The sequence below is a fragment of the Labrus bergylta genome, chromosome 3, assembly GCF_963930695.1.
Source record: "Labrus bergylta chromosome 3, fLabBer1.1, whole genome shotgun sequence".
NCBI lineage: Eukaryota > Metazoa > Chordata > Actinopteri > Labriformes > Labridae > Labrus > Labrus bergylta.
This window is the reverse complement of record NC_089197.1, coordinates 13,739,498-13,752,936: the sequence shown is the minus strand read 5'-3', so window position 1 is coordinate 13,752,936 and position 13,439 is coordinate 13,739,498. Positions and strand designations below refer to the sequence as shown.

Sequence of the window (13,439 nt, the reverse complement as noted above, 5' to 3'; positions counted from 1 at the left end):
GGTCGCCCACTTGGAGGACTACAGCCTCCATTAATGGGGCACGCGCACTAACCACTGCGTCACCAGCGCCCCGATGTGAGAATATCTTAACATAGTTTTTCTGTTGTAGGAATTCCTGCATGATCAGCGTACATCTGAACTTTTAAATGTATTGCATTAAACATTAACTGTGGTTATTTTGTATACTTGTGTCCCAGCAAGACATACAACCTCTCATAAATCTTTAATTTAATGTGGATCAAAACCTTTTTTTTTTCAAATAGGCCTGTGTATAACAGATAAAGACAATGCATACAATAATAGCCTGATAACCATCTTAAGACAAAAAGAAAACTAACTAAATTAGTGACATTCTGATAACATGACGGCGTAAACACATTAACAGGATACTAAAAACTACCTTAATTATGCCATCCTTTATGACATGAACACCTGTGTTATTCTCATTGTGACATTTAAAATGTCCGTCTGTAGAAAAGGCTCATAAGAGAAATGTATAGCTGTTTTTTATGTTTCACTCTACACCACTGTGATCTATGGCCCTCTGGCGGACTTTAAAGGTATTGCAGGTGAGCCACGTGTTAATTTACAATAAATTGATCAAACAAATAGATAAAGATTAAATTTTCTGATTAACACGACACTATTTACACCAGTTGTGTATTCTTAATCTTGGTCTCAAGTGTTGGTCAGAGTTGAATGATACAGGTTTCCGTATAGGCACAGGAACAGTTTAAAATTCATATTGGGCCAAGCCATTGTAAAGTTTGGGAAGACTGACAAAATGAGAAAAGATGAATGAAGCTCTGTTCAGAATAAAATAGATAATACTTGTTAAAAGGCAATGTTAGTGTTCAAATAAAAACTAATATAATACCCAGTCTGACTGTAATGTGCTCAGTCGGGCAGCTTGCATTCACAGCGGAGTAATCAGCTGCAGCAGCAAAAACTGTTTAAAAACATAATTAGTCAAAGCAGTGTCAGCACATGCTTCACATTTACGTGAAAGAAAAGTTATTTGCTTTCCTGCATCTGTTCATATTTAAAGACAAAGTCCAACAATTCCGACTCTTTGACAGGAAATGTCTTCACAGAAGATCCAAAGATATTTCTAAATCAGAATACTGCAAAACCTCTCCACATAAAAAGTGTATGTGTAGTACGCTCAGTGTATATGCTCTCGAAAAAGATTTGGATTTGAAAAAAACAAAACAACGCACATGCCGCGAACAACTTAAAAAGAGTTGAGTGGCTTTATAATATAAACAAAGCATTAGATAACGGTGGACTGATATGTGTCTTAGATTATAAATCAGAAGTTATATTTTTATAGATCCATTATGTAACACAAGTGAATTGGTTTAGGTGAGACCACTGTAGTGCCCTTTATGCACTTTCCAATGTACAGGGTTAGACAGCCAGATAACATTCAAACATAAGTCCTCCAATAAAAACACAAGGCTTGTCTTGTCTTGGTTTTACTTGAGTTCCTTTTGGTTTGGTTATGTAAAAAGACAAATGGTCTCCAAGGCAGAAGCGTAGCAGAAAACCATTCAGCAGCAAAATGAATCCTCTGTCTCTCTCTGTCCTTCTGACAGCTTCACTGCACCGTGTCACTTAATTAACAACTACCCCCAATGACCAGTAGATGGCAGTATAAACCATGAACTAATCTTTTAACTCTAACTTATGACCACTTATTGTAACATTCTTAACTTAATTCAAATTAATGACTGCAAATTAAAGGCAGCACAACCACTATGTATTTTGTTGTATAATGCATTCTGTAAAGTACTTTGTAACCTTGTTTAGATAAGCGCTTTATTTGTATTATTCCAGGGAGAATTATGAGGTTAGCAGTCTAGCAAATAAAGGATATCTCATATAATATTTATCATAACTTTACATTCAACAGTATTTAAAAGATGCAGTATTCAGTGGTATTTACATATCTTAGTACCTCTTTTCCTCACTGCTGATTGAACCTCCACATTGAGCTGTCAGTGCTCCTGGTGGTTGTTTAAGATATACAGGTACTGTCAAATGTAAATTATCAGTCAGCATCTGTTTCCGAACATCTTTTCTGGCTCAAAATACATCACGCTGCTGCACTGTATGGCTCAACACCTATAGTCTGAATTATGATTCATGAGGCTCATGAATTTCAAGAGCTACATAGGCATGCTGAGCTTGATTGATTCTCCATGGCTGTTCTCTTCTTTCTTTCTTTTTTACAGTGAAATCTCATGATGGAAATGGGAAAGATCGCCCTCTGGTGGTCATCCTTGTAAACTCATGCCATGCATCAAAACGGTTCGAAAGAAATGCATGCAAACTTGTTATGCAGATTGGAGACACTTAATAAGTTGGACATCAGTCTGAGTGTAGGCCTAGAGCTTATTTTAAACTTTGGAGTACTGCAGACATGACTTAGTGCGATGTCTGGGATTTCAGTATTTCATTAGTTGTCAACAAAATGTAGCTTTAATAACAAGCTGGTCCAAAGTAAAATGTGATACTGTCACACTGGCTGAAAAACAGAGCTGCTCTGCTCATGATAACTACATCAACACTGTTTTATTCCAGATTAATATTATATGTTAATGTTTAATAGCGGCTGTGCCCCTTAGTTAAGATCAGCCTCATTACCCATGATGCATGGGTGCAGCTCCTACACTGCGGCCTGTTTGACACTAATGGAGTAAAGCGGGGTCTTAATGTGTGATGTTATAGGCCATTGTGTGTAACAGATTGCCTTATAGGCTGCCCTGCAAAACAGAAATAATGCCATTATTGACACTTACTCACATATCTCGTTATCATGAGTGTGCAGGTTATTTATCACACTAATTAAGTTACATGGACGAGCAGTGAGGCAGGCAGTCCTCTTGATAACCACTGGTGTTTGTTTCTATTTGGCAGACCAATCCACTTAGGCTGATATAGATTTCATTTCACTTCACAGTCAGCTTACATTGACTTTGACAATTCTTGAACACATTTTGTGTGTTTATATAAGGTGAGGTGTGCAAGGAGTCAACATTTTATTTATTTATTCATTCTCTACATTTTTAACCAATAGTCCAAATGACAATGGGAATGAAACCCCCCTGTTCATGCTCACCTGATCCAGGCTAGTGCTTCTGCTGCCCCCTTGTGGAGAAACTCTGTATAACCTCAGACTGAGCCTCCCGCCCCCCTCGTGAGAAACTACCCAGCTGAGGTCCGATTTTTCAAATGACTGACCACTGCATCTATTGTGTCCTGAGTCGCGAACGAAAATTAATTCCCTACACTTTTGATTTCATATGCCATTAAAAAAAATGGAATATGGAAATTTCTTCAATTCAGTTCAAATACAAATGTAATTGTTTAATATGATTAAGACAAAAAATAGAACAATAATTTATAAATAGTTTTTTTTTCATTTAATATTTTAATTCATGTATTGTATAGTTCAGCTTCATTCTGTGCACATAAAAACTAATAACATGGGTTGAAGACTACCCATGGATTTCACGTTTCTGTTCTATGAATCCTTTTCTAGTCTTCATTCTGTTTATTTTTGTAAATTTACATGAGACACTTTTCATTAAAATCTTTTAAAACGCACAGGTGAATTGGTTTAAAATCATACATGAATAATGTGGTAGAATTAGGAAACACACTAACAACCATTTTATTTGATAAATAATATCACATGGTTTGGTCCCACTCCATTTTACTTAGTTTTAAGAGTCTTTTTTTTTTTTGTCCTCTTTTGTGTTAAGGTTTAAGGCAAGATAGACACCCTGGTTGTGTCAGAAAACAAGTGACATTTTATCACATAAAGAACGATTTTCATTTTCTTTGCATCCCCCCATGTGGGATTAAATCTGTACATTTATGTTTTAATACATTGTGACTACTATTCTTTTTATTATTTGGGATTTTAGGGGGGGGCGGTGTTTTCATGTTTTTTGTGTTGTGAATACTGGGGCAATATTGAGGCTTTAAAAAAAAAAAGAATATCATACTACCAAAATTAAACAATGCCAGAATGGTGGTTTCATTGGGACTATTATGCACCGACAAAACATGTGGCATCCCCGCCTCGTGCCATGTATTCATTGTAAAACATTTAAGTACTACATAATGCCATGTAAACTTCAGTTAACAAAACAACCAAACTTCGACAACAAAACCCCACCCAGTTTTAAAAGGGAGGCTCCATTGGCCTGCGTGTGTGTAAATCCGTTCCCTCTTTATCCTGCTAACGCCATTGGTCGGCGGTGACGACAATCCCGCAACGTAGTCCCGCCCACCGAGCGGATCAAGTTTGAATGAACAACAGCAGTCTGTTCTGGAGGTGCTAGTTGCATTTGCAGTAATTATTAAAAAGTGTGTATCATATCAGTGGTGCGTCGACCCAGGATGGACATGAAGAAAAGAATTCATCTAGAGTTGCGGAACCGCACTCCGTCAGACGTAAGTGAGCCTCACGTTTCTCTGGTGATGTTTTCACACTCAGCTAATGGAGAATCTTTCGTGTGATGTCTTGGCGTGGGGATACAAAGTTTTCTTGCAAGTTAAAAGATGATGGCGAGGTCGGGTCACATTGTTGCGGACTTGTTTACAGCCGTGCAGGTGCCGCAGGTACGCCGCTTGAACTTTTGTGCGGCTTGAGGCTCACGTTTCTGATGTACAGTTTTGAGAATGCAGCACAGCTTTCTTTTTTTTTTATGCCAGCGGTAGGATAAACAAGGCAAGCAGTATGAGAAGCCATATTTGTAACTTTTGATCTACGAACGCAGCCCCCTTTTCTCCTTTAACCCCATTGTTATCGTTACTTACTCGTTTTTGTTTCTCTTCGATGCACTGCCTGCATGCATGGAACAAAAATATATATTAACCATAAACATTTAAGCCGTGCACTTGGCGCCCGAAGGATGCGGAGACTCAAAGTCATGACATTATCAATGATGCATAAAGAGCACAGCCTTCATATCATCGACTTGCGGATGCATCATGCACCTAGAGTCCCTCGAACTGTCCTGATAAAAGTGGGTTATTTCTGCAGGAAGTGCATTCAGAGTTTCAGCTTGTGAGTATAGAGAGAGAGAGAGAGAGAGAGAGCGAGAGAGAGAGAAGGGGGAGGCTGCAGCCCATGCAGCCGACAAGCAGAGCCACAGTGCGCACAGATGGCCGAAAGAAAGCAGCGATAGCACGGTCCTTTAACCTGCCTCCAGTGCTGGGTGCAAACACGGGACACGGTCGACTTTAAACACGCCCGTCTCGACATTTACTGACCGGCGTGCATTTGTTTTTTTGTTTTTTTATTATTATTTTTTTTTTTTTTTGAGAAATAATCAGCCGAAATGAAAACAAAGTGTTGAGCCGCGTTGTTGCTCTAGTTTTCCAGATCTAGGACAAGCCGCCATTTTACCGAGAAACAAAGGCGATCAAAATACACCGAATAACTCCGTTTTATTCGACACAAAGGACTGAACGATACATCATACCTTCATATTAACAGAAGTCTACACACGCCATCAATCCAAATCGGCAACAGTTTAGCACACGCAACAATGAAACGTTTTGCCTGGCAGCTATCTAATCTGCCTCAGCTGCCCCTCCTACTCACAAATGACCCTGTGCACGACTCGTAGCTCTGTTCGGCTTGTTTTCACTCGTGTGTTTCTGCGCTGCACACAACCGTTCACATTCAAAGCTTCTCTGCGTCTTAACCATCGACTGATTTGCAATAAAAAAAAAAAAATTTAAAAAGTAAACGCATTTTGAAGTGTTTGTTTTCATCTTAAAACGTGAGATTAATTTCATACTTGCCCAAATGAAAGGACAGTCAATTAATTCATCGCGATACCTGGAGTGTAGAAACGTGCCTATGATTTATTAATATACTGTATTTTTTTTTTTTTTTATAGTTCCGGTTCTCACTGCTGATTGGTTGAGTTACGTACAGAACCGCGGTAGAATATTAATCTGCACACCTGTCACCACATATTAGACTAATTACGTAAATATTACTGCGCAGTCGATATCACTTAAAGGCTTACACTGTAGTAGGCCCTATATGACGATACTAAGGGTCGTAATAATATAGCAGAAAATAAACTTGTTATTGGGTTTTATATTGTATAAACATTTGAGTATTAAAACTATTTGTTAATATAATCGTTTTTTTCTTTATTTGGTTCAAGTGGAACTGTTTTAATTAGGTATGATGAATACATTAATTGATTCTGTAATGACTCAATGTCATTGTAAAGGCGGGCTGCCCCTCAATGATCTTTTGAGTATTAATAAAGGTTGAATTAAATTATATAATAATTAAAGATAATGTGCTGAATATGTTTTCCACGATTGTTTGTGTGGTTTATTAAAAAAAATAATCTGAATGTCAAACTATTTATTTTATTTGCGTTTAATGTGTTGAGTAACATGTAACTAATCTGGAGTGTGGACACTAAAAATTCACACAAAGTACTTAGGTAAACACCTAGTTACTTTCACAAAGCTACTTCATCTAATAAGTTTATAAAACAAATAGTGGACATATAAATGAAGATGAGAAGTGCAGAGTAGAGTATCTTTCTTTCAGAGGAATAGAAGTTTAAAGGGGAGAAAAGTAAATGAACTGTGAGATATCTTATCAAACCCTTTATTGTATTAGGGGGTTTGTCAGGAAATTAAGCCTACTTGAATCAAGCTGTAGATATCCCATGCACAGAGAAAGAAAGGATTTTATATGCAAAACACTACATTACCTTTGACAGAATATTGAACTGGCAAGACTGCATGAAAACTTTCTTGCACTTTGCGTTTGTCGGTTTTATGATTTGTCCTGTTTTAAAATAGAATTCTTTAATTTGACATACGGTGATTACATGTGTTTGTTTTCTCTACAGGTCAAAGAACTCGTGCTAGACAACTGTCGCTCGAATGAAGGAAAGATTGAGGGACTAACAGACGAATTCGAGGAGCTGGAATTTCTTAGCACAATCAACGTTGGACTGACGACAGTCGCCCACTTGCCCAAGTTAAATAAACTCAAAAAGGTGGGTGTTTTCTACAACAAATGAGTCTCTCCAGTTGTTTTCACATATGCACTCCTGAAAAAAAAAAAAAGAAATTCAGGCAGACTGACCCTAAACTATTTCTGAGTTGCTTGTTCACATATGCAGTTTTCATTTCCTGTCTGACCGGGGTGGTGGTGGTGGTGTGGGGGTAAGAAAAGAACAACATGGATGTGGCTAATGCTATAAAGATGCAGCGGCCTGTATATCAATGCAATGTGTTGTTTAAAACATTCACACAGTAATATCAACAAAAAGGAACAGAGAACTGAATGAAGCAGTTTGATTACGTGCGTAGAGATCGCACAGATGGTAGCGCACATACAGTCTAAAGTTGTGGGGCCAGTCGCTGAATTTAAACGTCATCACACTTTCCCAGTAGCTCGCTCTGAATTCTCCTGAATATTTCCTGCTGCGTTCATACATCACCTCACCCTGACTTCACGCTAATCATTTACCGGAACGGAAAAAATTTCAGGAAGTTTTGTGCAAGTGTAAAATGTCTTTTAAGGTTTTATTTTTTTACAGAATTTGATTGTTTGAATTGATCCACAGCTTGAACTCAGCGATAACAGGATCTCAGGAGGGTTGGAAGTTCTGGCAGCCAAATGCCCCAACCTCACAAATCTCAACCTCAGCGGAAACAAAATCAAAGACCTCAGCACAATAGAACCATTGGTAAGTGTCGCCTGAATAAATGTAAGCACAGTGTAAAACCAGCAGGCTGTATTATTCATTTATCTTTTTTCCTGTTTCTTCTGACAGAAAGAATTGGCCACCCTGAAAAGCTTAGATCTGTTTAACTGTGAAGTGACAAACCTGAACGAATACAGAGACAACGTGTTCAAGCTACTACCGCAGCTCACGTACCTGGACGGATACGACAAAGACGACAAAGAGGCTCCAGATTCTGACACTGAGGTTTACCCTGAGGGCCTGGATGACGATGAGGATGATGATGATGGTATGTTCAAAGCTAGAGCGAAACAGTGATTCAAACACACCAGCTTGAACAGCTTAGTCCGTTCAAGAACCTTTTAAACGTGCTAATGTGGGCATTTTAACAACTGGCCAATGTTTACTGGTTTCCTCCTGATGTAGATGAGGAGGAGTATGATGAAGACACAGCACCAGGAGATGAGGAGGAGGAGGAAGGAGAGGAAGATGAAGAGGAGAATGAAGAAGAGGAGGACCTCAGTGGAGAGGTGGGATGACAGCAAATACCTTCTGTTTCAGGAGAATTTGTATCTGTATGGATGATATTAACAGCATTGTCTTTGGTTTTCCAAAAAGGAGGAAGAGGAGGAAGATTTGAATGACAAAGAGGTTGATGATGAAGATGATGAAGGTGAGTAGAGTGGTTGCTGACTTTAACACAGAAGCTCTTTCCTAAGCCGTACCACGTGCTAATATAGACCGTAGAAACTCGACACTTCTTTACACATTATACTCACACAAAACACAATGTGTGTTCTTAACGTGTCAGAAACATGTTGAAAGAATTTCTCTCCAAATTAAACCCTTAAAAGGTTCTATATACAAATCTAAAATTGTAGCTGTACATCCAATTTTACTCAAAGTTAACACCTTTCTTTGTGCATTACAAAACGTTTTTGAGGAGAAGCAGAAGGTATGTAGGTATTTGTATCAAGTTGTAAAAACAATCAAGATTTCCTTCTTCCTCAATGGCCACCTACATGATTGATTGTAACATACTCGAGGCATACACACGTACATATACTTATCAGCTACACACCAGCTAGAGCTCTCAGGTCAACAGGCAGAGGTCTTTTGACCGTCTCAGGAACAAACTCCAAAGATGGGGAGGCTGCTGTCAGTTTTTTATGCATCAAATAGGTAGAACACACTGACTGAGGACCTGGGCAGGGCTTCCAACACTATACATTTTTAAAGGAGATTAAAAACCTTATTTTTCTTCGGTTATGGCTAAGCTTTTAATTTGTGTGTCACGCGTGTTGTGTGTATTTTGACACCATGTTAATAAGCATGTACATGTATATGGGTATGAGGTCTCTATCTTTTATAACTTTTTTTTCTACTTGCTCATTTTCATAAATACAGTTTGACTTGTATGCTTATGCACTTGCATGCCAGTCCTGCTTAAAAGTTGGTCAAAAAAAACAAACCTCAACTGTTTTTACACAGTTGACGATGATATACTGTACCTGCATCGTGCGAATGCAATCAAACAGCAAGCTGAGAATGAGATTAGTGAAATAATTTTTAGAGATAGTAAAATGTTTTTGGGAAAAATCTAGTTTTTCTTTCACGTTTCTGAACTTGTTTCAGCCCCATCCGTTCGTCATGACTCCACCCAGACTCCTCTATTCCCTTTACACTTTCCATTGTGTTAAAATCAAACCCTTCATACAGTCTCTTTTCAACACACTACATAACACCTGTTAAAACACAGTACATGTTTGGCACTTGGTTCATTCAGAAAATCTTTATTGTCCATCACCAAGCGTTGTAAATCTGTCCTCTTGCATGAAAACTGTTTACAGTTTGAGACATCACTGTGTTGTCAGGAAACCTGAAGGAGAAGTTTATCAGGAAACCTCTACGTGCCAGATTGTTGATGTTGTATTATTAACCATGACTCCTGTTTTCTAGAAGAAGAGCGGGGTCAGAAGAGAAAAAGGGAACTCGACGAAGAAGGGGAGGAAGATGAAGACGATTGAGAGTCCTCTTGAAGCTAAGTTGTGAACTGTTTAAATAATTGTATCTCCCAGTCACTTCCCAACAGCCCTATGTATTATTCCCCCAGTTTCATATTGCAGTAGGAGTGGTTTTTTGTTAATGGCCAGTCAGGTAGACGGGGTTGTTTGGAGAAACAAGCTAAATTTATGTATGCTCCCATGTTCCAGTCTTTACGGTCCACTTTTAACTGCTTTGTGGACACCAATTTTTGTAATCTCGAATAACAGCAACGATGAACCTTTTTAAGAAATGTTGTTTTCTCACCGTTTGTGTAAGACCTGTTTCTGATGACTTGTGTATTTTGAGACCCCCCTTCAAAAGAAAACGACAAAATGAAACAAAAACAAAAAAAGAGTGCATGTCTTAATACATTTTAAAGTCAACTACTGGATTTCATGTATGGCTGTTCTCTCCTCGTCTTAAATTAATTTTTGCATTCTTTTTTTTTTTTTTTTTAAATGTAATTTATGTATTTGTAGTGTCACCAGTAAGCCAATACTCTCTGCTGTCCTGGTGTGAAACTTGTGTCTGAACATGCACAGTGTGACCCTCACAGGGCATATTTTTAACTCATAGCAAAAAAAAAAAAAAAAAAATGTCTGCCCTTGTCGAAGCTGCTCCTCCTCCTTTAAACCCTCAGCTTTGATAGTTCGGAAATTACGTGTTCTTGTAAATAATGACCAAATCTATTTTTTTGTATTCTCTTTGATGACGGCAGACATCTAACAGACAACTGAGGTGAAACTATGAATTGTAATAAGATATTAAATATGTATGCTGCTTTATCTTAACATACGCAGTGACATTTCTTGAGAATTTGAACATAACTTTGTATGCATAATCTTTCCATAAAGACAACTGTTCAGTGTCAGAGCTCATTACCGCTTTCTCCATGTTCATTTCTGTGACACACACAGGTGGTGGCATTGGCAACGCTTGACTTTGTGATGGTAGAGTAGAGAAGTGCTTGATATAAATGGAGGTTACAACAGAAACGTATGTGCATTGAAAATTTATTGTTTCAAAGTGTAAACTCTGGTAAAAGTCAGTTATTTGGACTTTGCTTTCATGATTATACCCGACGGTCAAATTGGCCTACCTCAGTGATTTTTCACTCCATGTTAAATCCACTGTCATCAGCCAAATTGTTTCTTTTTGTCCTCCCATTCACTTCAATAAATCCCTTTTATATATGTTTTGAAGTCTGTGGTCCTTCTGTAACCGAGCAACATGGTCAAATGTATCCAGTTCCAGTCTTCACTTGTTCTCCTGATCCAGGACGCACTTTTCAGCAGAGAAAGATGTCATACGTTCAATTACTACAGTAGACCCAACTAAGCAACACACTGCTGTGATTGGCTCGTCTCCCAACAAGGTAATCAGGTTTAATCTACTGAGAGAGATCCAGTAGCTCTAAAAGCATTAAAATGCAGCACAGTCATGTTTTCCTACCTTTCAATGAATCGTGTAGTTAACTTAAGTCCTCAGTAAACAAAAGCACCTGACAAAGCTCAATTCCTGCTGCAACTTCAACTGTCTCTCTTCTGTAGATGATCCATTGCTGCTGGATCCTTCTCTCCCTGTCTACTTTCACTGTAGCCTTTTTTTTCCCTGCAAGAAATGTACACGTTAGCCGCACGAGTCAGAGGTTCTACGTCTAGTTTTTTAGATTGTGAGGAACACCTGTTCCACAACAAACAAGTTGTGACCTTCATTCCTTAACTTACTTTCGACTTTCTCTATCCATAAACTCCCACCTTTTGCCCAGCATAGAGTCTGTTTATCTTATTCCTTTCTTGTTCCATAATGAGACATGTCTGACTGTGATGGGCACTGGATTGAAAAACACAATGAATGTCAGGCAGGATCTTTTTCTGGAACTGCTTGAGCCTGGTTAACACAGTAGAGTCAAATGCTAAGCCAGTCCCCACTTCTCTTAAATGTCAGACTGCAGCAAAAAAAAAGTAGTAGAAGTAGAACAAAGGCATAAACTGAAATTCAGCCTAAGTCTTGTGGTGGTACATGTGGAGAAGGAGAGGAAGATGACCTGGAGTCTCTAGAGAAAAATGACACATTTACAGGTTAGCACATCTTAGTAATGGTGATATATGTAGTTTAAATGTAAAAGGATGGCTATTATGACAGTCTTTAGTACTGTTAGGAATAGGCAAGAGAATATTTTTATACCCTATCTGAAGGTATGATGTTGAGGGTCAAAGACCGAACACTGTTTAGGGTACAGTTTCACATAACTCTTGCACCATTTCAACCAGAAACATTCAGCAAAATCTATCAAGCGTCACAATCATTACTTGCGCAGCCACATCTTACAAAAACAATGGGATTAACAAATATACATGTTATTTGCTAGAAAGGTCAAATATGACAAATAAATAGAAGCAAATGTACACTACCCCCCCCCCCCATCCTCAAAAATTAGCCCTAAAAACCAAAAGCCTGCAAAGCTCCCTTGAGACTATAATGGAGTAGTTATAAAAGTCCACCGTCTCTGGATCGCCGTCTTCTCTGCCACTTTCCCACCTTTTAAATAAAGAATAGAAATACTTTGAGTGAGCGAACTATCCGCTCTCCTTGGGAAGAAAGACTGCATGTGAGTAGCTGTTGAGCAGCATTGTGAAGTCCATTTATAACCAGCAATAGTTGTGGGTGAAAGTAGCAATAAAGGATAAGCAGCTCTGAGGAAAAACAGGATCCATGACTGCAAAAGCCCATCTCATCTTGCAAAATGACTTCACATCAGCCATTTTGAGAGGATGCAGCAGCAGCTTGCTGCAATCTGTGTCTGCAGCAGGGTCTAAGGCCTTGGGGAAGAAAAGTAAGTGCCAGACACTGCCAGTCTTTTATCCTCCAGTTTTTGCCCCAGCAAATAATGAGATGATGGTTTGGTCATAATAGAAGGATGAGTGTTGAGGCTCCTTTGCCTGTGTGTAACCACATGAATCATAGGCTAGGCATAGAGAGGCAAACACACAGGAGGTCTGGCAGAAAATATGCAGCAGCTGATCATAACACAAGAGAGTGTGTTTGATCAAGAATATTAAGTTATCAAAAAACAGATAAAACCTCACTATATCTAAGATTGATCATTGATTTCATCTTGGGCTGGCAATCCATGAACACTGCCTTGCTTACATTATTTATCTTATTAATTATAATATTCCAGTATTTGCATCAGTTAAGACATAATCGAACATGTATCGTATTACTGTATGCACTACGCAGGGCAGCATGAATGAACTTATGACATATCAAAAGGGAGAGATGGGAGGGCTCAGAAGCTTGTCGGAGGTCAGATTTGGGGGCAAAAGGAAGCAGCTTCGTCAGTTCAGGAGGCTGAGAGGTCACACGTTGTTGGGGCTAACGTTATTCAGGTTGTTTAGCTCCAGCTCCAGTTGACGTATTCGCACATCCTTGGTGGTCAACTCCTCTTTCAGCCGCCGCAACTCATCCTGCTGCCTGTAGAACATCCGCAGGAGCTACGTATGTAAAAAGACCAAGGGAAACTCATGTCAGTCACAACAACAACACAAAAATGAAAAGATGCAGTCCAGAGAGGACAGATATTCAAGGATGGAAAACCTTTTCAAGTCAAGTTGTAAACCAATTAGTCCAGCCTACATA

At 38.8% G+C, this 13,439-nt stretch overlaps 2 protein-coding genes across 4 annotated transcripts in view; one reads left to right on the top strand and one right to left on the bottom strand.

Annotated features, from left to right (window-relative positions):
• Positions 1 to 4,290: 4,290 nt before the first annotated feature.
• On the top strand, positions 4,291 to 10,992 carry anp32a (acidic (leucine-rich) nuclear phosphoprotein 32 family, member A). Of its 2 annotated transcripts, none has more exons than XM_020637712.3 (7): positions 4,291 to 4,467; positions 6,909 to 7,058; positions 7,632 to 7,754; positions 7,842 to 8,040; positions 8,178 to 8,281; positions 8,370 to 8,424; positions 9,714 to 10,992. In XM_020637712.3, the coding sequence occupies exons 1-7, from the start codon at positions 4,414 to 4,416 to the stop codon at positions 9,776 to 9,778; spliced, it is 750 nt and encodes a 249-aa protein (XP_020493368.1). In that variant the 5' UTR covers positions 4,291 to 4,413; the 3' UTR covers positions 9,779 to 10,992. The 2 variants fall into 2 exon arrangements, with proteins under 2 accessions (XP_020493368.1, XP_065808816.1); XM_065952744.1 differs by having other exon boundaries at positions 4,292 to 4,467; positions 9,711 to 10,992.
• The window catches only part of coro2ba (coronin, actin binding protein, 2Ba), a 50,343-nt gene continuing 46,432 nt past the window's right edge, over positions 9,529 to 13,439 (bottom strand). For both annotated transcript variants that reach the window (XM_020637709.3, XM_020637710.3), the window contains exon 12: positions 9,529 to 13,294. In XM_020637709.3, the coding sequence (XP_020493365.1) occupies positions 13,160 to 13,294 (135 nt within the window). In that variant the 3' untranslated portion in view covers positions 9,529 to 13,159. The remainder of the gene's footprint in view (positions 13,295 to 13,439) is intronic.